This window comes from Macaca thibetana, chromosome 10, assembly GCF_024542745.1.
Source record: "Macaca thibetana thibetana isolate TM-01 chromosome 10, ASM2454274v1, whole genome shotgun sequence".
In the NCBI taxonomy this organism is placed as follows: Eukaryota; Metazoa; Chordata; class Mammalia; order Primates; family Cercopithecidae; genus Macaca; species Macaca thibetana.
In genome coordinates this window covers 23,016-46,586 of record NC_065587.1, presented here as the reverse complement: position 1 = coordinate 46,586, position 23,571 = coordinate 23,016, and the positions used below count along the sequence as shown (strand labels likewise).

At 49.1% G+C, this 23,571-nt stretch overlaps 1 protein-coding gene across 9 annotated transcripts; it reads right to left on the bottom strand.

The window, feature by feature from the left end:
- Positions 1-8,218: 8,218 nt before the first annotated feature.
- Positions 8,219-23,487, bottom strand: RABL2B (RAB, member of RAS oncogene family like 2B). 9 transcript variants are annotated; one of them, XM_050806878.1, is made up of 10 exons: positions 23,272-23,487; positions 22,809-23,057; positions 21,053-21,212; positions 18,169-18,198; positions 16,889-16,968; positions 15,959-16,038; positions 10,697-10,808; positions 10,254-10,351; positions 9,792-9,875; positions 8,219-9,625 (listed from the first exon to the last, which is right to left on the bottom strand). In XM_050806878.1, the coding sequence occupies exons 3-10, from the start codon at positions 21,157-21,159 to the stop codon at positions 9,527-9,529; spliced, it is 690 nt and encodes a 229-aa protein (XP_050662835.1). In that variant the 5' UTR covers positions 21,160-21,212; positions 22,809-23,057; positions 23,272-23,487; the 3' UTR covers positions 8,219-9,526. The 9 variants fall into 9 exon arrangements, with proteins under 9 accessions (XP_050662835.1, XP_050662837.1, XP_050662836.1 ...); XM_050806880.1 differs by having other exon boundaries at positions 10,254-10,348; XM_050806874.1 differs by having other exon boundaries at positions 9,187-9,625; positions 22,661-22,815.
- Between the last annotated feature and the right edge of the window lie 84 nt (positions 23,488-23,571).

The following is a 23,571-nucleotide window of genomic DNA, read 5'->3' as shown; positions in this document are numbered from 1 at the left end:
TTGTGTTTTTTAAAATCTTGATTTTTAATGCTGGAATGAGGTGACCTGGGGCTGTAGACCAGGAATGGTCCTTATTTCTCACTTAGGGAAAACGACAAATGGTGAAAATAAAAGAGCCATCTCTGCATGTGCAAGTCAAAGGGGGTGGGCCTCCAAAACAGCAGCTGGGAGTGAGCTGACTGGGAAAGAAGGGGTGTGGGTCCAAGTCTTCTGTCAGGAGGCCGTGTTCTCCTGGGGGTGTCGACGCCCACAGAGAAGATTCTGCGTGAAGGTTGAACCCCGCGGAACACAAAGGCTAAGGAGGCCACCGGGCCACCAAAACAAGTGTCTACTACCAAACACAATTTTACTGTTCATTACTTGCCTGTAGTTAAATCTTTTTTTTTTTTTTTTTTTTTTTTTGAGACGGAGTCTCGCTCTGCCGCCCAGGCTGGAGTGCAGTGGCCGGATCTCAGCTCACTGCAAGCTCCGCCTCCCGGGTTTACGCCATTCTCCTGCCTCAGCCTCCCGAGTAGCTGGGACTACAGGCGCCCGCCACCTCGCCCGGCTAGTTTTTTTTTGTATTTTTTAGTAGAGACGGGGTTTCACCGTGTTAGCCAGGATGGTCTCGATCTCCTGACCTCGTGATCCGCCCGTCTCGGCCTCCCAAAGTGCTGGGATTACAGGCTTGAGCCACCGCGCCCGGCCGCCTGTAGTTAAATCTTAATAGTTCCTGGATTTGAGCAAATTTAAAAATGTATTCTTTGCTAGAGCTTTCCAGGAGCTGCAATGGGGAATACTTTTTGGATGCCCCTGAGTGAGCTTTGAATGGCTTCCTTAGGATTTGGGGTTATTTATTTTAAGACCTTCCACTGCAAGGAACAGAAACCAGTTAGAGCCATTTAAGTGATAAGGATGAAAAGATGTCACACAGAACCAATAGGAAAGGCCAGAAGCAGTTACCAAGAATGGTGAGGAACCCAGGCAAGGCATGACCCTGGTCTGCATAGAGTACCTGCCCCGCCCTGCCCCATGCTGGGGACAGCAGCATAGAGTACTTGGAACTGTTCACATCTATTTGCAAAATCCTGGGAAAGAAATCCTCCAGCCTGACCAATATGGTGAAACCCCATCTCTACTAAAAACACAGAAAAATTAGCCGGGTGTGGTGGCGGTGCCTGTAATCCCAGCTACTTGGGAGGCTGAGGCAGGAGAATTGCTTGAACCTGGGAGGCGGAGGTTGCAGTGAGCCACGATCGCACCACTGCATCACTGCACTCCAGCCTGGGTGACAGAGTGAGACTCCGTCTCAAAAAAAAAAAAAAAAAAAAGGAAATCCTGATAGGTTCAGGCCAACTGCTTACTCTGATCAGGGAGTAAAAATGCAAAACTTGACTGCTGGTTTAACCCCTTGTGAGACTGAAGATGGCAGGTCTCAGAAAGAGGAAACCTTGGCTCTTGGATGCACAGTCATTGCAACAAGTTTTCACTCATACGTGTGTCCACCTAGCAGCTTGTGTCAGTCAAGTGCAAGGTGGTCCTATGCCCCGGTTACCAAGACAGGTGGCAGAGAAGGTGCCATGGCAGGTGGGAGGAACCCTGACTGAGAAAGCTCAAAGGACCACGCCTAGGGTGTGCCCACCTGGACATCCGAGGGATGTGCCCACCTGGATGGAGCAGCTGTGAATCTTCATCTTTAAAATTTATTGGTCTACCTAGGTTCAAACAAATACCCTGCTCCACCCCTCATAAGCTCTGTGCTCTGGGGAAGATGTGCCAGAGGGCTGTGTGACCATGAAGTAAGGACAGATGCAGAGCGTCAAAGCAGGGCTTGACACACCGGCAACATGCATGGTCGTGGCTGTCATTCATGGGCCAGCTGGTGGTGGCTGCTGGTGCATACTCTTATGCTTATCTGCAGGGGCACTTTGGTGCCTGCCATTTTCCTCTCATGACCCCTGAAATGCTTTGGCCACATAGGAGGGCTTGCATATTGAGTCGAATGGCCCATAGCGCCGTAGGATAGTAACAGCTGATCACACTTAAAACGTTCTCTCTGCCTTGGCTAAGAGCTGGTGCTTCTGAAGTTGGAGTTGGTAATTCATTTTGTTGACTTTTAGGCTCTCTCTCCTGAAGCCAGTTTCTTTTTTTTTTTTTTTTTTTTTTTTTTGAGACGGAGTCTGGCTCTGTCGCCCAGGCTGCAGTGCAGTGGCCGGATCTCAGCTCACTGCAAGCTCCGCCTCCCGGGTTTACGCCATTCTCCGGCCTCAGCCTCCCGAGTAGCTGGGACTACAGGCGCCCGCCACCTCGCCCGGCTAGTTTTTTGTATTTCTTAGTAGAGACGGGGTTTCACCGTGTTAGCCAGCATGGTCTCGATCTCCTGACCTCGTGATCCACCTGTCTCGGCCTCCCAAAGTGCTGGGATTACAGGCTTGAGCCACCGCGCCCGGCCAAAGCCAGTTTCTTAATCTTCCTACTGGGTGTATGATCTTTGTACCCTGGTGCCAGACACTTGACATTCTCTAAATACCAAGCATACAAAATGCAAGGCCCTGTGCAGAAGCCGTAACAGCAGCAGCTTGGGATTCACCCTCAATGACCCTGAGCCAGACACAGAGCCAGGTGGGCTTTGCACATAGATGTGTGGGACAAGGTGTGCTGGCTGCGGTCACGAAGGGATTATGGACAAGTTGGGGTTGAGCTACAGCAGCAGCAGCCCCCAGAGACTTCACTGTTTCTCTTCTGAGCTTTCTGGGATCCAGAGTTGATTTTCTTGGTTCTGTCTCCCCATAAATGCTCCTTGTCCTTGGTTTCTTCTCTCCCCAGTGACGGAGAAAATCTCACCCTGGGTCTATCACCTATAGCTGACATCTGGATCTCCTTGGAGAGACAGGGCCTACTCTCAAGGAACACTCTATGGGAGACCATAGACTGGATGGAGAATTCAAGCCGTGATTCCTGGAAACTTCACACGCACATTAATATGGTGACATATCACATAATCTCCCGCTTTTTCACTGTTCGTGCTGCTCTATGACATGCTTTTCCATTTAGCAAATATAGAGATATTTCTATGTTAGTGTGTACAGGCCCATCTTATGTCTCTACATTGATCTTCCACAATAGGGACACTTATAAGACAAAGGGCCGCAGTTCTTTCCTAGGAAGGAATGTTTAGCCTTCTGTGATGCATGAGAGTGTCCATTTCCCTACATCTAAGTCAACACTGTTCTTGTCAAACATGTCTATCTTTACCAGTGTAATAGATGTTCCAATTTTCTTTTTTTTTTTTTTGAGACGGAGTCTCGCTCTGTCCCCCAGGCTGGAGTGCAGTGACCGGATCTCAGCTCACTGCAAGCTCCGCCTCCCGGGTTTAGGCCATTCTCCTGCCTCAGCCTCCCGAGTAGCTGGGACTACAGACGCCCACCACCTCGCCTGGCTAGTTTTTTGTATTTTTTAGTAGAGATGGGGTTTCACCGTGTTCGCCAGGATGGTCTCGATCTCCTGACCTCGTGATCCGCCCGTCTCGGCCTCCCAAAGTGCTGGGATTACAGGCTTGAGCCACCACGCCCGGCCAATTTTAAAGTATTCTCATTACTTGAAAAAGAAAATCTGTACCTTTAGCTTCCTGGCCCCCACCAAATTCCTTCCCAATTTCACCCGCAACCCCCGACCCTAAACAACCACGAATCTATTATTTTTGTCTGTAATCTTTCTGTCTGTAGATTTGCCTATTCTGGACATTTCATATTAATGAAATCACACAACCCGTGGTGCTTTATATGTGGTTTCTTTCATTCAGCATATTTTTTTTTTAAGTTTCATCCATGTTGTAGCATGTATTAGCACTTTGTTTGTTTGTATTTCTGAGTAATATTTCATTGTGTGGATATACCACATTTTATGGATATTTGGACTGTTTCCACCTTTTTAGTTATTATGGATAGTGCTGCTATGCCCACTCATACACAAGCTTTTCTGTGAGCACATCTTCTCATTTCTCTTGAGTGTATACCCTCGGAGTAGATTTGCAGGATCATATGGTTAACTTGATGTTTCACCGTTCCAGGACTGCCAAACTGTTTTCCAAAGTGCCTGCACCATTTTACTTCCTTCCCAGCAGTGTATAAGGTTCCCATTTCTCCATGGCCTCGTTAACACTTGCTATTATCTTTTTCATTATCAGCAAATGGCATCTCGTTCTGGTTTTGATTTGCATTTCCCTCACGACTAATGATGTTGAGCATCTTTTCATGTGCTTATCGGCCATTTGTATATTTTCTTTGGAGAAATGTGCATTTGCTTCATGTATTTTTAAAAACCATTTTATCGATATACATATTTAAGGTACACAACTTGATGAGTTTGAAATAAGTATATACCCATAAAAACGTCACCACAATCAATGCCATAAACATATTCATCACTTCAAAAAGTTTGCTCCCTCTCTCTTCATTTCTAATTCTTATGTTTTGTGATAAGGACACTTAACATAAGATCTATTTTCAGTAAATGTTTAAGTATGTAATACAGTGTTGTTAACTATAGTCACTCTGCTGTGCAGGAGGTCTCTAGGACTTACCCTCCGGCATAACTGAAGCTTTGCACCCGATGAGCAATGCCTGCTTGTTTCTTCCTCCCCTTAGCCCTTGGCAACCACCATTCTACTCTCTGCTTCTCAGTTTGAATATTTTAGATGCCTTACATAAGTGAGATCATGTAGTATTTGTCCTACTGTGTCTGGCTTCTTTAACTTAGTATAGTTGCTGCAAATGGAAGGATTTCCTTTATTTTATTTTATTTTATTTTATTTTATTTATTGAGACTGAGTCTCGCTCTGTCACCCAGGTTGGAGTACAGTGGCACTGATCTGGGCTCACTGCAAGCTCCACCTCCCGGGTTCGCGCCATTCTCCTGCCTCAGCCTCCTGAGTAGCTGGGACTACAGGAGCCGCCACCATGCCTGGCTAATTTTTCTTTTCTATTTTTAGTAGAGATGGCGTTTCACTGTAGCCAGGATGGTCTCAATCTCCTGACCTCTTGATCCACCGGCCTCGGCCTCCCAAAGTGCTGGGATTACAGGCATGAGCCACCGCGCCTGGCCAGGATTTCCTTTTTTAAAAAGGCTGAATGATGTTACATTGTATGTACATGCCACATTTTCTTTATGTATTCATCTGTGGTTGAAAAAAATTTTTTTTTAAGTATCTCTTTCAATCTTTGCAGATTGGATTTGTGCTGGGGCATTCCTTCAACACCTAACCAGGATATTAACAACTCTGTCTTAGCATTCACTTCTTGATAATCCTGGTCCTAGAGATCTTCGAAAGGAAAAAGCTTAGGGTCTTCTCAGATCTTTCCTGAATGCGTGGCCTGCCCTGGGTATGTGCATGACATTTGAAATGCCCAGTAGACACAAGTATTTTTTGAATGCTCTAATTTCCCACAGAAACTTTCCCAGATTTTCCTCCCAGGCTTTATGTAATCTGTTATATGTCTGAACCACAACTTTTTGTCCCAGGGAACTGTGGGTTTTTTGGTCAACTCAGAATGTTTTCAAGCAATGCCTGCCACTTTTCTACCTTGAGTGGATTCAGACTTGGGCAAAACAGACAAATGCCTCATTTTAGTCTTTCAGATCATTTCTGACCAGTTAGAATAGACAAACGCAGTCATTTGTGGCTAAGGTCTGCCTTGCTCCCTCTGGAACCTGGGACCTGGGTCCTAAATTGGGAAAGTGGACTACTGTCTTCAAGATAACCATTAAGCTGACGAAGGGGTGAGGCAAGGGCAAGTGAAGATGCCACACAACTGTCCTGTCACTTTTCAATTGCCCTTCCTCATTTCAGTGCTTTCCTGACTGATGTAAGTCTTTTACTATTTTCCAGAGTTCGGGCAAAGTTTCTGCTGCTTTTTCTCAATGTTTCTGTAGAGGGACAGGAGTTTGGAGCTGTCTACTCTGCCGTTTTCCTGATGTCACTCCACTTCTGAGCCTTTCCTGTCTTTGTGGATAGTGGAGATGTCGATCTTGGAGATGACACCCTGTAAGGATGGGGTCCTTCATGATGTGATACACAACTTAATATTCATCATATGGTTTTACGTCCCCAACATGTCTAGTAACCAAGGGGTGGACATAGGAGCGCCCCGCTCACCAGCACTCCCAGTGACACACCTGGGGAATCTGTGCTTCCTGTCTACAGCTTTAGGCTCTGTGAGCTGAAGTCTTGGTCGCTGCGAGTGGTAGTGTGGGGAGCAGGGGAGGCATTTCCACCAAGTGATACAGTAAGAGCTTCACTAAACACAAAGCTATGGCTGCTTCCTAGACAGTCCATGCGCTTGTAAACTGGCAAGCAGAGTTAGCATTCTGGAAAGAGGTGATGGTCTCTAACCATCATTAGGAAGAAAGGATGTTGCCAGATAGTAACAGGAGGGAGTAATGTATTTGGTACTCAGGTGGTTCATGCTATCTCTTGGAACTTGCATGTCTAGCTACAACTATGTAAGTGTAACAACCACTGCCTCATAAAGGCATAGTCAGCAGGGGCTCAGACCCCCTTAGACAAGAGCAGCAGGATCAACCCACCAGGCAAACAACCTAGACCAGCAAAAGTGCTAGCCAGAGGATGAGAGGTGACAAGTATCAGTCTCCGCATGGGGTCCAACTACAATAGCAGGGGCTCTGGTTTATCCTTTCCCATTGACCCTTCTCTTGTACATCCCCCAGGACTGGTGACCAGTTAGAACCATAGAGCAGCTCTACCTGGATGGAATGAACTTTAAGAAACAGGTGGATCTGGCTTGTGGATGTTGCTGGCACCCTGCCTAAACATTCATCCTCCAATTGCTTTAAGTGTTGACGAAGGAAGCACACAGTTGCCCTTTTCCCCAGAGAATTGACCTTACTGAAACAGAAGGCCCCCTTCCACCTCACATCCTTGGCTGAAGGGTACAAACGGCCCCCGGTCTTGAGGTAGGACTAACTCTGTAGGGCAATTTGCCCTGGGATGGGGTGGGGTGGGGTGGTGAAGCCGGCCTCCAGCTGAGACCACAACCTTGCTGAGCTTCCTGCCTCCTGCCCGCCTCACTCTTCTGAGAATGACCCTAACAAGTCATTTGAACAATGGCCTTCTCAGGGTCAGCTTCTAAGGAACCTGATACAAAATAGTCAGATAAAACCAATATGATGGTGAACTTTATAGTATGTAAACTCTATCTCAGCAAGGCTGTTGTATTTTTTTTTTTTTTTTTTGAGATGGAGTCTCGCTCTGTCACCCAGGCTGGAGTGCAGTGGCCGGATCTCAGCTCACTGCAAGCTCCGCCTCCCGGGTTCCCGCCATTCTCCTGCCTCAGCCTCCCGAGTAGCTGGGACTACAGGCTCCCACCACAGCGCCCGGCTAGTTTTTTTTTTTGTATTTTTTTTTTAGTAGAGGCGGGGTTTCACCGTGTTAGCCAGGATGGTCTCGATCTCCTGACCTCGTGATCCGCCCGTCTCGGCCTCCCAAAGTGCTGGGATTACAGGCTTGAGCCACCGTGCCCGGCCTGTATTTTTTTTCTAAATACTTACTGGCCATTTACAGTAAGTAAATTTTTTTTTTTTTTTTTTTTTTTTTTTTTTGAGATGGAGTCTCGTCGCCCGGGCTGGAGTGCAGTGGCCGGATCTCAGCTCACTGCAAGCTCCGCCTCCCGGGTTCCCGCCATTCTCCTGCCTCAGCCTCCCGAGTAGCTGGGACTACAGGCGCCCGCCACCACGCCCGGCTAGTTTTTTTTGTATTTTTTTAATAGAGACGGGGTTTCACCGTGTTAGCCAGGATGGTCTCGATCTCCTGACCTCGTGATCCGCCCGCCTCGGCCTCCCAAAGTGCTGGGATTACAGGCTTGAGCCACCGCGCCCGGCCTACAGTAAGTAAATTTTTTTAAGTTCCACCTCATCAGGGCAAACATTCCTGGGAACCCCTGGTCAAGTCAAACATCTTACGTTGAACATCTAAGTATTGCTGATTTAAAGGGGAAATGTGCTTGTTCTTGAGCTCCCAAATTAACAGGTAACTCAGTTCTTTTGAAAACACTAAATTCCACTGAAATGGCCTCCATGATAGTGAATTGAGAGTAAACACGGGCTACCCTGCAACAGGTCAAGGCAGCCACCCCTCATTGATAAGGGTGATGATTTGCAGATTCTTTTGTCTTTTTGCTCAGTACACACTTCGGAGCCACAAAGCACATACATTTACTCAATGTTTATGTAATTCAGCCTTTACTGTAAAAACGGAAACAGTAAAAACAAAACCCTATTAATAAACACAATGCAAACAATGCCCGAGATTATAATAACAACATACTAGCAAGCCACAAGTACCAGAGAGGGGTGAGCAGGCGTATCTGCTAGTTCTCCTCTTGCAGTCCTCAGCCTCCCACAGGAGGCACGAGGTAAAAACTATTCCTCCAAAAAAAAAAAAAAAAAAAAAAAAAGGACAGCCTCTTTATGCTGAAATAGGAACTTTAAAAGAAGCGCTTCTTATAGTTCAAATGGATGTACCTTGTGGTGTGGCTGTAAGGACTCTGGATTTTACCAACAAAGCTTGTGTATTCCTAACTATAGCTAAGCCTGTCACCTGCTTTTACTTAACTCTAATGTTCCTGTGATCTCAGCTTTACCTAGAAGAGCTCCTGAAACAGCGTGGGTACACAGAAATCTGGAATGAATAGCTGTCTGCTCAAAAATATTTGTTTAAAAACAGATGACTGGGGTTGGGTGCAGTGGCTCACGCCTGTAATCCCAGCACTTTGGGAGGCCGAGGCGGGCAGATCACGCCAGGAGATCAAGACCATTCTGGGCAACATGGTGAAATCCCGTCTCTACTAAAAATACAAAAATTAGCTGGGTGTGGTGATGCCAAGCTACTCGGGAGGCTGAGGCAGGAGATTCATTTGAACCAGGGAGTCAGAGGTTGCAGTGAGCTGAGATTGCGCCACAGAACTCCAGCCTGGCGACTCTGAGCGAGACTCTGTCTCCAAAGGAACAAACCAACCAACCAACCAGATGATTGGGAGAATGAAGAGGAAAACAGATGGGAGACCACATAGGGAAAGAATGGGGTCTCACAGATTCAGCTGTGGGTGGGGGTTAATCATTACCTTGGCAGAAGCACAAGGAATTGTCCCTGAGGTGAGCTTTGGAAAGGAAAAAAACACAAACAAAAAAACGAAAAACACCTAAATTTCCTTTATTAAAGTGACACATAATCATGTTTTCTGATTCTCTTCACTGCCCGCCTGGGGGGAGGGGGTGGGGAAGGTGTTAATGATACTGATCCCTAATTCTGCTTCAAGGAGATCTGGTGAGGACCTTCTTCCACCAGTCCAGAGTTTGCTGGTGCTGACCTCATCCCTGCATTAAGGGCCTTGAATGTGGGAGGCTAATAGGATGGATGGGCTGCAGGAGGTAGAAGAGGGGATGGCCTAGAGAGTTCCTCCATTCAGAGCTGGAGAGCTGTTGAAGGGAAGGGTACTTTTAAAAGGCTCCACCCACCCCTAACCCCAGCCCCTCAGCTGTGGGGAGAGGCCGCCTCCTCTGATGGGGTCTCGATGCTGCTGTTCTGCTCCTGGTCTGGCACATTCTCCTCTTCCTGTTCCAACTTGAAGTTCTGTGGACAAGGTTGCAGGTGAGGCCTGGCCCTACGTTTGCTCAGCCGCAGCTCTGAGACATTTAGTGGGGCAAAGTTAGGCGAGAGCCACTCCACTGCGTTGTAGTCCCTATCCCTGAAGAGAAGCCGTTTCTTCCATCCCACCCGAAATGTGGGCCTGACCTACCTCGAGCTCCTGAAAAATCTCATCCATGAAGTCCTGGGAGTTCTGTTTGTAAGACACAGCTAATCGAATTGCATCATTGAAGAGCTGCGGGTGAGGTAGAGACACAGCTAATCAAATTGCATCACTGAAGAGTTGGGGGTGAGGTAGAGATGGTGGATGGGAGTGCCTTGGACTCTGCCCAGTTCACCCCACTGGCCCCACTGTGAGACTACACAATACTCCATTCCTAAAATCAGCAACCTCACCTTTCCATTTGCCTCTCCCCATCACCCTGACCTATGTATGGTCAATGGACTTCCGCCTCATCAAGTCCAGGCCCATCAGCTTCTCCCCTCCCTGCCACCCATGCCCATGCACTGTTCCCATTCTCTCCATCACACCTGCAGTAAGCCCTTCTCTTCACAGCTTCCCTTTACCACCTAGCACCCTGACCTTGCTAGCTACCTCTGCAGTCGACCATACCTTCACAACATTGGTACCATCAGCAGCTGAGACGAAATACAGGGGCAGGGAGAACTTCTTGGCAAAATTGAAGCTTTTTTGGGTCGCGTTTATGTCTGCTGTAGAGAGAAGGTAGGACATTGGTCTGTCTGTCAAGGGAAGGGAAGAGGGTTTGGAGGGTGGGCCACTGGAGGCCTTCATTCCAGAAAGTGGGATAGGCAGGGATGATTAGGAAACATGTCCTAGAGAGTTCAGTTAATAGGGATCTGTGTCTTGGGAAGAGGGCAGGCTGGCTTAGCTGGCTTCTTTATAAGGCGGGAAGAACGCAAGTAACCAAGGGTCATATCTTATCGTGGGAGGGAGGAACAATCACTGAAGGCTGCCTGCCCCAGGAATGGGGGAGGAAACGTGTGGTGGTGGGTCCCCAGTGAATTGCTAACACCCAGGTGCAGGGATGGCCCCACCATCAATTTTATTGGCCACCACGATGCATGGGATCTCTGGCCTGAACTCCCGAAGCTCCATGTACCAGGTGCTCAGGTTCTTATAGGTGACTTTCCTCTGTACATCAAACACCTGCAAAGGGCAGAGGAAGAAAGATAGCTCAGGTGTCAATGTTTCTGCACCGCATCTCCAGGTGACTCACTCACACACCTAAGCAGGTGAGCATGAGCACATGGCGTTGTCTGTGGGAATGCTCTGAATTGCAGCCTCTCTGACCACAGAGGCTGTCCTTTCTCGGGGAAGCCCCCTGGGGTCTCCAGATGCAAAAATGTTTTTAAAAATCTTATTATTGGCTCGTTGTGGTGGCTCACATCTGTAAACCCAGCGCTTTTGGAGGTTGAGGCGGGCTGATCACCTGAAGTCAGGAGTTTGAGACCAGCCTGGCTAACATGGTGAAACTCTGTCTCTACTAAAAATGCAAAAAGTTAGCTGGGCGCATTGGCGCATGCCTGTAATCTCAGCTACTTGGGAGGCTGAGGCAGGAGAATTGCTTGAACTAGGGAGACGGAGGTTGCAGTGAGCCCAGATCATGCCATTGCACTCTGGCCTGGGCAACAAGAGCAAAACTCCATCTCAAAATAAATAAATAAATAAATAAATAAATAAATAAATAACAGATTCCTTTTTTGTTATCTTGTCATCTAATCTTATTCACCTATTTTAACAATCATAAATTGAATCAATTTGCCAATTGATACAGTCTGTTAGAAATTGTAAACTTCCGTGTTTTTTAGTCTACTCTTATATTTATTGCTTAAACTGTTTTAAACTTCCTCTGTAGTAACTGTAAATATTTCTAGAGTTTTACTTTAGTTACTATTGATTTACTTTTATTTTTTACTTTTTAGAGACAGGGTTTCCCTCTGTCACCCAGGCTAGGATGCAGTGGCTCAATCACAGCTCACCGCAACCTCAAAACTCCTCAGCTCAAGGGATCCTCCTACTTCAGCCTCCCAAGTAGCATGCACCCATTAATTCTTAAATTATTTTTTTTGTAGAGGCAGGCTCTCCCTATGTTGCCCAGGCTCATCTCAAACTCTTGGCCTCAAGGGATCCTCCTACCTGGGTCTCTAAAGGTGCTGGGGTTACAGGTGTTAGCCACAACAGGCCTTGATTTCTTTTCTTTTTTTAGATGGAGTCTCACTCTGTTATCCAGGCTGGAGTGTGGTGGCATAATCTCAGCTCACTGCAACCTTTGACTTCTGTGTTCAAGTGATTCTCTTGTCTCAGCCTCCTCAGTAGCTGGGACTACAGGCGTGTGCCACCATGTCTGGCTAGTTTTTATGTTTTTAGTAGAGACAGGGTTTCGCCATGTTGGGCAGGCTGGTCTTGAACTCTTGACCTCAAGTGAGCTGCCTGCCTAGGCCTCCCAAAGTACTGGGATTACAGGCATGAGCTACTCCACCTGGCTGATTTACTTTTAATTTTAAGCTTCTGTTTACTTCTTTGTTCTTTCTGCTTTTTGTTTTTGTTTTTTGACAGGGTCTTACTCTGTCACCCAGGCTGGAGTGCAGTGGCACAATCTTGGCTTACTGCCCCCTAGACTCCCTGGGCTTGGGTGAGCCTCCTGAGTAGCTGGAACTACAGGCACATGCCACCATGCCTGGCTAATTTTGTATATTTTTTGTAGAGATGAGGTCTCATTATATTAACCAGGCTGGTCTTGAACTCCTGGGCTCAAGTGACCCTCCTGCTTCGGCCTCCCAAATTTCTGGGATTATAGGCATAAGCCACTGTGACTGGCCTCTTTAAACTTTTTAAAATTTTTATGTTTTATTATTTGTATTTCATAATTGTATTACGTTTTTATAATTTATTGTTTTTACCTATTTTTATTTATTTATTTATTTTGAGATGGAGTCTTGCTCTATTGCCCAGGCTGGAGTGCAGTGGTGCTGTCTTGGCTCACTGCAACCTCCACCTCCTGGGTTCAAGCGATTCTCCCGTCTCAGCCTCCTGAGTAGCTGGATTACAGGTGCGCACCACCACGCCCGGCTAATTTTTGTATTTTTAGTAGAGACGGGGTTTCACCATGCTGGCCAGGCTGGTCTCGAACTCCTGACTTCAGGTGATCTGCCCGCCTCAGCCTCCCAAAGTGCTGGGATTAAAGGCATGAGTCACCGTGCCCAGCCTGTTTTTACCTATTTTAAAATATCAGCAAGAAGGATGAGCACTGCAAACCAGCTCTAAGGGCAGAACTCTGAGCGACAACTGAGCTGCTGCTACAGTGAGCCTTTGTGCCCTTCACAGGAGCTCCTCCCAAGTGTCCAGCCCGAACTGCCCTAGTACCACAGTCAGTGGATTAAAGTTACAACCACCACCCTGTAACTGCTGGCACAGCTGACCTCACTTCTAAATCACCCAGCTATTTGTGCAAGGAACATGGTTCAAGCTCAGGGCTAGGGGCTCGCCCTGTGTGGTGGTGGGAGGGTCAGCAGCTGTCACACCTCAAGAGGTGGCAGGAAGTCTATGTGGATTCTCTTTCACAGGCCAATGTCAACGAATCACCAGGTTGTCTTGAATTCCCGAGGAAGACTCCTTATAAAGGATGTCTGTAACGAAACTTCCGGAATCTGCCTCACACCAGGCTCAGATGCCTTTTGTCCAGGTCTGGTTTCCTGAGCACCCTTTCCTTGTTTGCAGAGCCGAGGAGGAGCTGGCTAGAATGAGCAGCATCCCCATCTCAAGGTTTCAAGGTGGAGGGTCGAGCCTTGGCTCCGTCTCTGACCCTCAGCTCCCCGTGTGGTCAGAAGGTGAGTGCTTTCTACCCGCCAGGGCCCATGCAGCAGACTGGGGCTGGTGGCAGGCGAGACACCCCAGGCCTTCAGAAGAGGGTCTGAGGGGAGCCCATGGAGATGCATCAGATGCAGAAAGCAGTCACTCCAAGAGAAAAAGAGAGGTGAGCTCAAAATACCAAATGCCAGAGTAGGCCCGAAACCAAACTGGCTAGGACCAAGCTCCTCTGTTCTTGAGGGTCAGACTTCTGCACTACACTGGCCCCATTTGCCTTACCCCATTATCCTCTTGTTTAGTACCTTAACAGTTATCAGAGTTAAAGCTTTTGGAATGTTTCAAGGGATTTTGTTCTTAAGGGGCAGTGGGGGAAATCAGGTGATGAGCTCCTTCCTTTACCATCTGCAAAGGGTCAGAAGGGAAGAATCCTCACTGTCTTCACCCCTGGAATCTGTACTGTGCCCACCAGTCGGTAAGTTCCTGGGGGCAGCATTGTGTCTTTCCGCCTTGGCGCTCCTGGCATCCTGCACATGTGCATCACAGACAGAATCCACGTTGTGGAAGTGATCAGTGGTGCACACAGGAAAGAACAATTCTAATGACAAACATCAGAAGAGGCTGCATGGAGGTGATGGCATTTAAGCAGGGCCTGAAAAATGAGCAGAGTTTCAAGTAAAGGGGTGTGAGCTGGGGAGAGGCTGAGGGAAGAGCATGAAGGAAGGTGTGCAGAGGAGCAGGTGACAATGAGCAGAACAGAGCAGCTCCTTCTGGATTCCCTCTGCTATTGCTTCTTACAGATGAGATGACACCTGCTCAGCCATGCATCCGTCTCAGTGCCAAGGTAAGGCCGTGCATACTTATAGGCAATCACTAGGTGGGAGGTAGGGCTAGAAAGGTGGGTGTCTAAATGCTATGGAGTGCCATGGCAGACTTTATTAATATATGCCAACAATGGTGGCAACCTGTCCATCCCATGTGTTCTTTTAATCATGTGACTCTGATTCCCCACTGAGAAATGCCATCTGTTTCTTCCCTCTGTGACTATGACCAGAGAGATGCCACATAACTTCCAGGGCTCTAAAAGGAAATACAGGTCCCACCAGGTTCTCTTTGGATGCTTGATCTTGGGATCTTGGCTGACACTCTGTGAGCAAGCCCAAATCGGCCCAACTGATAAACTGCGAAGAAACACGGGGAGCAGAACCTGCCGGGGGTCCAGCCAAGTACCAGCGTGTGCGTAGGGAGATGTCCCAGGCAGTTCCAGCCTGGAGCCCAGCCTTGGAGTCTTCTTAGCTGAGACTTCAGACATGACGGATCCCCGATCCATCAGAAAATGGTTGTTTTGTGCCACCAAGTTTTGGGGTTTTGTGTTAAAGCAAGACCTTGAATGCCATTCCAAGAAATTTTAGTGACTAAGGTTTTCACTTGGTGACAATTGCGAGGTTAATAATTCCGAAGACTAGTCTATTACTTCCTGCATTGTAGATGGCTGATGTTCACGAAAATGTGGGTTTTTTTTTTTTGATGGAGTTTTGCTCTTGTTGCCCAGGCTGGAGTGCAATGGCGCGATCTGGCTCGCTGCAACCTCTGCCTCCCGGGTTCAAGTGATTCTCGTGCCTCAGCCTCCCAAGTAGCTGGGATTACAGGCGCCTACCACCACGCCCAGCTAATTTTTTGTATTTTTAGTAGAGACGGGGTTTTACCATGTTGGCCAGGCTGGTCTCAAACTGCTGACCTCAGGTGATCCACCCACCTTGGCCTCCCAAAGTGCTGGGATTACAGGCATGAGCCACCGTGCCCAGCCATGAAAATGTTTTTTAAGTGGCTCAAAAGAAAAACATGCTCCTTTTCAGCATCTAAAAGTGGTGGCCTGAGAACCAAGCCAGGGAATTCATGGGTAGGAACTTCTATAGGACACAGGTTTACAGAGCTCGTTTTTCCTTTCTTAGCCCTTTCCTCGGCTGCATTTCAGGCACTTACCACGCCCTGGCCGCCGGGGTGGAACCGTAAGGACTGTGTCCTAGGCAACAAAATGGGAGGCTCGGAGGGAGGCAAGGGGCTGGCCTGAGAGAGAAGGTTCTCTGGGACCTGCAGCATCTACTCAGTCCCAGCATGTGCCCCCTAGGGAAAAGCAGCAGGCAACAGTAGAGGGAGGCCTTGGGAGCTTGTCTGACAGGGTGGGTCCATCAGAGGGACTGCGGCCCTGTCTCAGGCACACGTTTGCCTCTTGGATGCTACACCTGATGGTGAAGCCCTGAGCTTGCTGTTCCACCTTTTCTCCACCCATCCCCACCTCCAGAGAGCGCACCTGGCACCTTCTCACTAAGAAGCTCTGGGGAGCAGGTGTGGTTTGACACATCCCTGGGTGACCCTGAGCCCCGCCTCCCACAACACCCAGACTTGGTTAAGAGGGCCCAGGGCTGCTAGGCCCCTCACCCCTCAGGCCAGACTTGCCCAGTGCCTTTGTCCACCTCCACCCCATCTCGTACCATGATGCAGGCGTGGGCCTTGTGGTAGTAGGAGGCATGCATGCTCTGGAACCGCTCCTGGCCTGCCGTGTCCCAAAAGTCTGCAACGTGAACACAGCTCTGACTGCCTGTTGGGGGCTGGAGATCACAGAGACCCACATGCCTGGTACATTTCTGTGCAAGTCACTAAAATACGACACACATGTGGCACAAAGCACAGCACGTGTGTGAGTACATGGGGAGCACAGGGAGAAACAGACCACAGAGCCCCACACGTGTGTCTTCGACACAGTGTGCCTGAGTGATGAGAGAGGCGTGTGTTCACTTGTTTTATGGGAAGACCATGGGTTAGGGGCCAGGAGGAAGGACAACATACACTGGAAGCCCAAGGAGGGAGAAGATAGGTTCCCCGTTTCCCACATGATATGCAGGGTCCTCTAAGTTCTAAACTAGTCCAACTTCTCACGTGCGCTGACCACAGATGGTAGACAGAGTCAGGCAGGCTGTGTGGCCTGGCCAAGGAGAAGATTATGACCCGACGGAAGGTCAAAGCCCGATGTGGTAGATAATGTTCTGACCACATTTACTTTTTTAAACCGGCTGAATAAGAACCCCTGATGCTAGGCAAGCTACTGCCTTGTCGAAGGCCTCTCATGTTCTTCCCTGAGGTGGGTACAGCCCCCTGACTTCTCCTTTCCTGAACCCTGTCCTGCACAGGTGCCGCCCTGGACGCCAGGTCAGAGGGCTGGGACTTGGCCCCTGCGTGCCTCCTTCCACCCTCCACAGCTTCCTGGCTCCTGACTCTCTGGGTTCTCTCTACCACCCCTTATCCCTGCCTGGGGTCTCATTTTCTCCCTCTGGACTCTCTCCTTATGAACCTTCCCTCACCTCCCCTCGTCTCCCATTTCCTCTTTCCTGAGGGTCAGCGTGGCTTGGCCCTGTGCCACTTACCCACAAGGATGGTCTTGCCATCTACCGTGGTTGTGTGCTTGTAGAGGGTCAGGGCGTACGTGGACAGCTGCTGTGGCTGACTGCACTCAGGTTAAGGACCAAAATCAATAAAAGGGGAGGTAAGGAAGGAGTGGGGAGCAGGGGTGTTTGGTTTGATGAAATGGATCCTCTCCCTCCTCTTCTCTTTGGAGTTACTGAGATTTTAAATCATACCAGTGTTGCAGGCAGAGGATCAGCCTCGCATATCACTGGTACAAGCTCCACGGAAGAAGAGTGAGGGGTGGGAGGAGATGGGAGTGTGTTCTGGTCATCGAAGTCTGAGGTAAAGCGCAGAACAGGATTTTACAGACAAGCGTCATAAAGGGCATCATGCAGTTGGAAAATGCAAATGTGGAAACCCCAACTCAATCACTGATGGAGCTTTCGCAGGCTGGAAAGGCAGCCCTGACCCTAGGCAGCAACATGACCGTTCCAGGGACAAAAGCTCCCACAAGCCTTACAGCTGACAAGCCGTCTACCAATTCGGAGTCTGCCTATGTGTGAAACCCTGAGAAAAAGGGTTAAACTCTGGGGATAAACACCTTCTGAGGCTGCAAGAAGCGGGACAGTGTAAAAAGCAGAGCCAAATGTTGCAGGTGGGCTGGGTGTGCAGAAGCACTTGGTACGAGGTGGAGTAACACATACTCAGATCTTAAGGCAACTGAGCGTTGGGGTGCTGAGCATAGGACAGGGAGCAGCAGGCTCCAGGGGCTCGCCTCACCTGTGGTTTTCAGTGGATCCACTTGGGAAACTGTTGAAACATCTCCCAGTTGCAGGGAGGAACTCACTCCAAACCTATACAATATAACAATTCACGGGGGGAAGGTGGGGCTGGCAGCTCCTATTTTACAAAGTTCATTCATATCAGAGATGTTTTTCAACAGTAGGGGGCCCAAGCTTTGAGGTTAAATGAGTTGGCCAGTGTCGGAAGCTACTGAGGAGGAGAAGGAGGCGGGGTTTGAATCCAGGCATTAGATCCAAACCATTTGCTGTCTGCCATTCTACTGCCCTCTTAATATACAACAAATCCAAATATGAGTAAGCTCCAAAATACACAGCACTGATTGTGCAATGCCATGTGGATCAACCGGCAAGAAACAAGTGTGGAACAAAACCTGTGCATTCACTTACCCAATCCTCCTTCCTGGGCTGCTGCTACAAAGTGGTGGGCAGTGGGGCACTGATACATGAGCGTGGGAAGACCCACAGGAAAGAGGGGTATTTTAAACCTTGAAGGATACAAGCCATCCATGAGAAATCTCTCCATGAGTCTGAAAGCAGAACAGGCAAGGCGGTCAGATGGTGTCCATCTCTCCCTTGTCCCAAACTTTATTGCCCTAAGGCTGACAGCCTGGAAGCCACCTGTGGTTTCCCCTTTTCGCTCCACAGTCACACAGTTTCCGGGTCAAGTCTGGAACCTGGGAATCAGCATTACCAACCCGTCATAACCAAACAGCTCATGTCACTAGGAGTACACACACCAGCCCATGTGAAGCTCTCAAATCTGTTATTGTCACCACAGCACAGTGCTGCACATACCATTACCCTTGTGCTATGCACAGGGAAACAGAGGCCAGGCCAAGGCTGTGCCTTCCGTTCAAAAGCCATTTCCCAGCCGGGCACAGTGGCTCACGCCTGTAATCCCAGCACTTTGGGAGGCCAAGGCGGGTGGACCACTTGAGGTCAGGAGTTCAAGACCAGCCTGGTCAACATGGTGAAGCCCTTGTCTCCACTAAAAATACAAAAAATTAGCCGGGCATGGTGGCACATGCCTGTAATCCCAGCTACTCGGGAGGCTGAGACAAGAGAACCTGCTTGATCTATTGGTTATTGAGAGGACTATCTATTCTGAATGCGGTCAGTTATTCTGTTAAAAAATTAGGCAGACTTTGTCACTCCTCTGTGCAAAACCATCCAGTGGTTCCCCATTTCTTTCAGTTCAAACTCTCCCATTTCTTTTTCTCTCCCTCTGTTCTAGCCACTGGCCATTTCCTCCTTTTGTTGTTGAAATGTTCCTGCCGGATATCTGCAAGGCTTACTCCTTGCTTTTTTCAAGTCTTTGACCCAATGTCACCTTTACAACTAGGCCTTCCCTGACCACTCTCTTTACATAGCAACATTTTTTCCCTCAAGTTTTGTAGGGTCACTGCTTGCCTGTCTGTCAGCGTAGTACACTCTAACCGTGATTTTATACTTCTGACTGTAAACTGCAGCTTCACTTGTAAAAGGAGGATGGATTTTATTTATAACTATAAAGAAACAGTACCCTTACTATAAAGAAAACACATCATCTTCTTAGATGACATAGAAAATTACACAAAGAAATTTCCGCAGCCAGAGGTTAAGCTGGTAAATGAAAGAGACCCAAGCTCAGAACGCTGTCCTGAGAGGGCGCGTGCTCAGGAGGTGGAGGAGGAAGGAGAGACCCATAAACTTGCCTCATCAAAGCAGAAGCAGTGAAAGGATAAAAACACAGGCACAGAGGGATTTTCGTAAGGAAAAGTTGCCTCTGGAAGACAGGATGAAGGAGAAAAAATAACCCCGGAGACTCATTCCCTCCCAGCATTCTGCCGCTTAGCAGAGAACCAGCTCGGCAGGCCTGAGCTCAACAACAGAGCAGGCCCTACCTTCGGGGGCTCTAGGAAGCTGCCTCTCTGCCACATACACAGATGCTCCCTGTCTTCTTCTCCCAAAAATATTTAGAGCAGGCGCTGGTCACTGTCGGCCTAAGCACAACTCCCTCAGGATAATGAGAGCTTGGGACCCTGGGAGTCACATGCTGTGACTTTTCTGCTTGCAAATTTCCCCCATCACCCTACTCTGTACTCACACCATGTGGCCTTAGTTGGGGGTGGGGGTGTGTGCCTGTGCCCTCTTTGCACAACGATGATAGGCAATTATTAACAGGAATGGAAGACCCTAAAGGCCAAGTTATACAGCTATCAAAGAAAAAAGACAATACATGTGGACCTAACTACTCTTAAAGATGGGTCAGAAAGCCACGTCTTGTTGGCCGGGTGCAGTGGCTCACACCTGTAATCCCAGCACTTTGGGAGGCCAAGGCAGACAGATCGCTTGAGGTTAGGAATTCCAGACCAGCCTGGCCAACATGGCAAAACCTGTGCTAAAAATACAAAACAATTAGCTAGGCATGGTGGCACACGCCTGTAATCCCAGCTACTCAGGAGGCTGAGGCATGAGAATGGCGTGAACCCAGGAGGCAGAGGTTGCAGTGAGCTGAGATTACGCCACTGCACTCCAGCCTGGGGGACAGAGCGAGACTCCGTCTCAAAACAAACAAACAAACAAACAAACAAACTAAACCAGAGCTGCAGTGTGTGATTGTGTGGTGGGGAAGAGAGAGAGAGAGAGGGAGAGAGAAAGAATTCAAATTCATGGAGATGGCCTAAAAACCAGCAAAGCCCCCAGAGAACTATTCACAGCTACCTGAGTCAAAGAACATGTTTATAAAAATGAAGGTAGAAAACAAGGTGGGCCTGGAGTACTTGGGAAATAAGCGGGGCAAGTGTACCCTCATGCCATGAAGGCAGAAATGGACATGTGCCCTCACCAGTCGTAGGTGTGAGAAATAGGACGTCTCATGGAGACAAGCCGCCAGCACCGCAGAGCCTCCCTTCACCTCTCCGGGTGGCATGTAGGCACCGAAATTCATTAAAAGAAGAAGCCAATCTTCACAATGATTATAGTCAATGGTCAGTTCTACCCAGTTTTCTCTATCTCAGAGAGTCCCTCCAAGAAAGCATCTTCACCACCTTTACCCAATCTGTCACGGTGGCATAGTCACTTTTCTCTTTCCATTCCCACTCCCCGCCCTTGCCATCCCTCAGCCCACAAACCACATACAATGTCCTTAGTTGCTCCACATGTTCTCTCAGGGCTCAGAGGAAACACTCAAATTCCTCAGTCCTTATGACCTGCCCCCTCCACCCAACACACACAACTGCTCTCGTGATTCCCCTCGTTCCTCCATGAACATCTGGACTCCAGCCAAGACTGCTCCTTCACCAGCCCCAAGAAGTCATGCTCCTCTGCCTCTGGAGGACTTTTTTAAATGCCCCAGACCCTCTCTGGGGCTGATATTTCTTCCCTAATCTCTCAACATACTTGGATTTGCCCACTGCGCTGTCTCCCAGGCAGATGATCTTCACGTTGTCATCAGCATCATACTTCCCTTGGTCCAGCTCACTGGGTTTGGTTCTGTCTTCTGCCATTGGCTCCCAGCTGTAGAGAGGGGTTCAGCCCAGGGGAGGGGAGGGTCTTGTCACTATGTGGGAAGATCAACAAGAGGATGTTGTCAGAGATAAGTCCCCTCAACCAAATTTATTTCCTTCTCTTCCTGGACAGGAGAGACAATGAGCCAATGAGAGAGGGGTCCAAGAATACGCTCACACCCTTCTCCATTCACCACCAACTTGCCTGCCACATGCTGAGCCTTGGGGTTGTAACCTTGTACCCACAAGATTCTCTTAGAGTGGTTTTCCCTATGATATATTCCTATTGTGGGTATGCTTAAGGTCACACCTCCCACGACCACCTGGAGAGACAGCATTCTGTATTTACAAGTTCTTTTTTTTGTTTTTTTCTGAGATGGAGTCTTGCTCTATCACTCAGGCTGGAGTGCAGTGGCGCGATCTTGGCTCACTGCAAACTCCGCCTACTAGGTTTGAGTGATTCTCCTGTCTCAGCCTCCCCAGTAGCTGGGATTACAGGCACCTCCCATCACGCCCAACTAATTTTTGTATTTTTAGTAGAGACAGGGTTTTACTATGTTGGCCAGGCTGGTCTCGAACTCCTGACCTCAAGTGATCTGCCCATTTCGGCCTCCCAAAGTGCTGGGATTACAGGCATGAGCCACTGTGTCTGGCCTGTATTTACAAGTTCAACATACAAAAGTTTCCTTACTTGTAAAACAGGGACAAAAAAAACAACAACACACACACACAGACACACAAAAACAGTGCCCAGTCACATGGTTGACATGAGACACTGTCTGCCAGAAAGCCTGAGCTCTCACCACTGAATGACACTGACACACAGCCAAATATGCCTGACCCACACTTGTGATCCTTTGTCTTCTTCATGCCTCTTACCTCCCCTTCATTTTCCATCCTACTGTAATCTGTACCTGCCTCTCCCTCTCTCAACACGTGCAATTCCCCTAACCCCCTTCTCCAGTGGTGTTTCAACCTTTACTAGTTTCAAGTATCTCCTAAATGCTGATTATACCCCGCTGTACCTCCATCTAGACTGCTTCCCTCAGTGCTGGACTCAGATATGGTATGCAATTGACTACTAGACTTGGAGTAGCAGAGTATGACACACAGGCATCAATAACATGTTATACACAAATACTTTAAGTCCTGCGCACCCCAAATGCTGCTCCTCACATTACCCATTTGCGCAAGACATTCACCAGGCATCCAGTGCCAAAGGCTGTGTACAACATAATCTCTAGCTCTGTTCTACTCTCCTCACACCTAAATATGACTTTGCAAACATTCCTGAGAATGTAATCACAGTCCAGACTCTTAGCTAGGTGGGCACATAGAAATGATATGATGACGAGATAGCAGCAATAGGTGAACCTTACTGAGCATTCACCATGAGCAGACGTTGCACAGGGTTCAGGGGATGTAAGACACAATGATAGCAGAGTCTACTGTGGTAAGAGCTACGACAGAAGTATGCACACGGGTCAGGGGTAGAAAATACCAACAGGGCCCCCGAGTTTTCCTGACTGTGCCACCACACAGCTACTGCTTCTGCACAGCCAGGGACTTCGCCTTGTTTATCCAGGGACACAATTCCTGGGAAGTGGCAGATGCTTGGAAAGCATGGTGAGGGGTCTGCCCCCTTTCACCTGTACCCTGTAGAGAGAGCGACAGAAAGCCAAATCCAGCTGCACGGCTCCACGCTTGAAGAGGTTCTTTCTTTTGTTTAGAGACAGGGTCTCACTCTGTCGCCCAGGCTGGAGTGCAGTGGCGCGATCACGGCTCACTGCAGCCCCCAACTCCTGGACTCAAACGATCCTCCCTCCTCGGCATCCCTGGGACTACAGTCGTGAGCCACCGCTTACGGGCGAAGACTTGGTTGTCGCTGTCCTCGCGATCTAAGTGGGCAAGCTATCTTTCGATAAATGTTTTTGGGCACCAACCATGTCCATGCATCGCCAGGCTGCCCGTCCCGCCCCCCACAACAGCCTCGCGAAGCCACCTTTCCGTCCTTCCCCCGACCGGGACGCCCTCCCACCCAGACGCCTAGGGCGGCCTCTGAGGGGCTGATCCTGCGTGCTAAGCCAGCCACCGGGGCGGATTTGCCCTCACGTGCGGTCCCGAGTGAGGGCTGGAGAGACCAGGGACGCTGCAGGTCGCCTGCCCGCGGCCAGCGGCCCCTCGGGCCCTGCCGCCCGCCTGGACTCGGCGCGGTCTCAAACCACGCCCGCCGGCCCCGCTCGCGCTGCAGCGCACTCTGCTTCCGGCTCGGCCCGCGTCCTCGCAGCTGCTACGCAACCACGCAAGGACCCCGAGGGAGGCTGCCCGGCCGAAGGCCTGAAGGACCCCGCTGGGGCGCGGGTTGCCCAGCGCGGCGCCTGGCGGGAGGGCCGCAGGGAGTGCGCATGCGGC

Coding starts and splice junctions, on each gene's coding strand:
- RABL2B (XM_050806878.1), bottom strand. CDS start 21,159: ATGGCAGAAGACAGAACCAAACCCAGTGAGCTGGACCAAGGGAAGTAT. Junction 16,969..18,168: donor AGATTTCTCATGGATGGCTT/GTATCCTTCAAG, acceptor ACCTGAGTGCAG/TCAGCCACAGCAGCTGTCCA. Junction 9,626..9,791: donor AGATTTTTCAGGAGCTCGAG/GTAGGTCAGGCC, acceptor CCTTGTCCACAG/AACTTCAAGTTGGAACAGGA.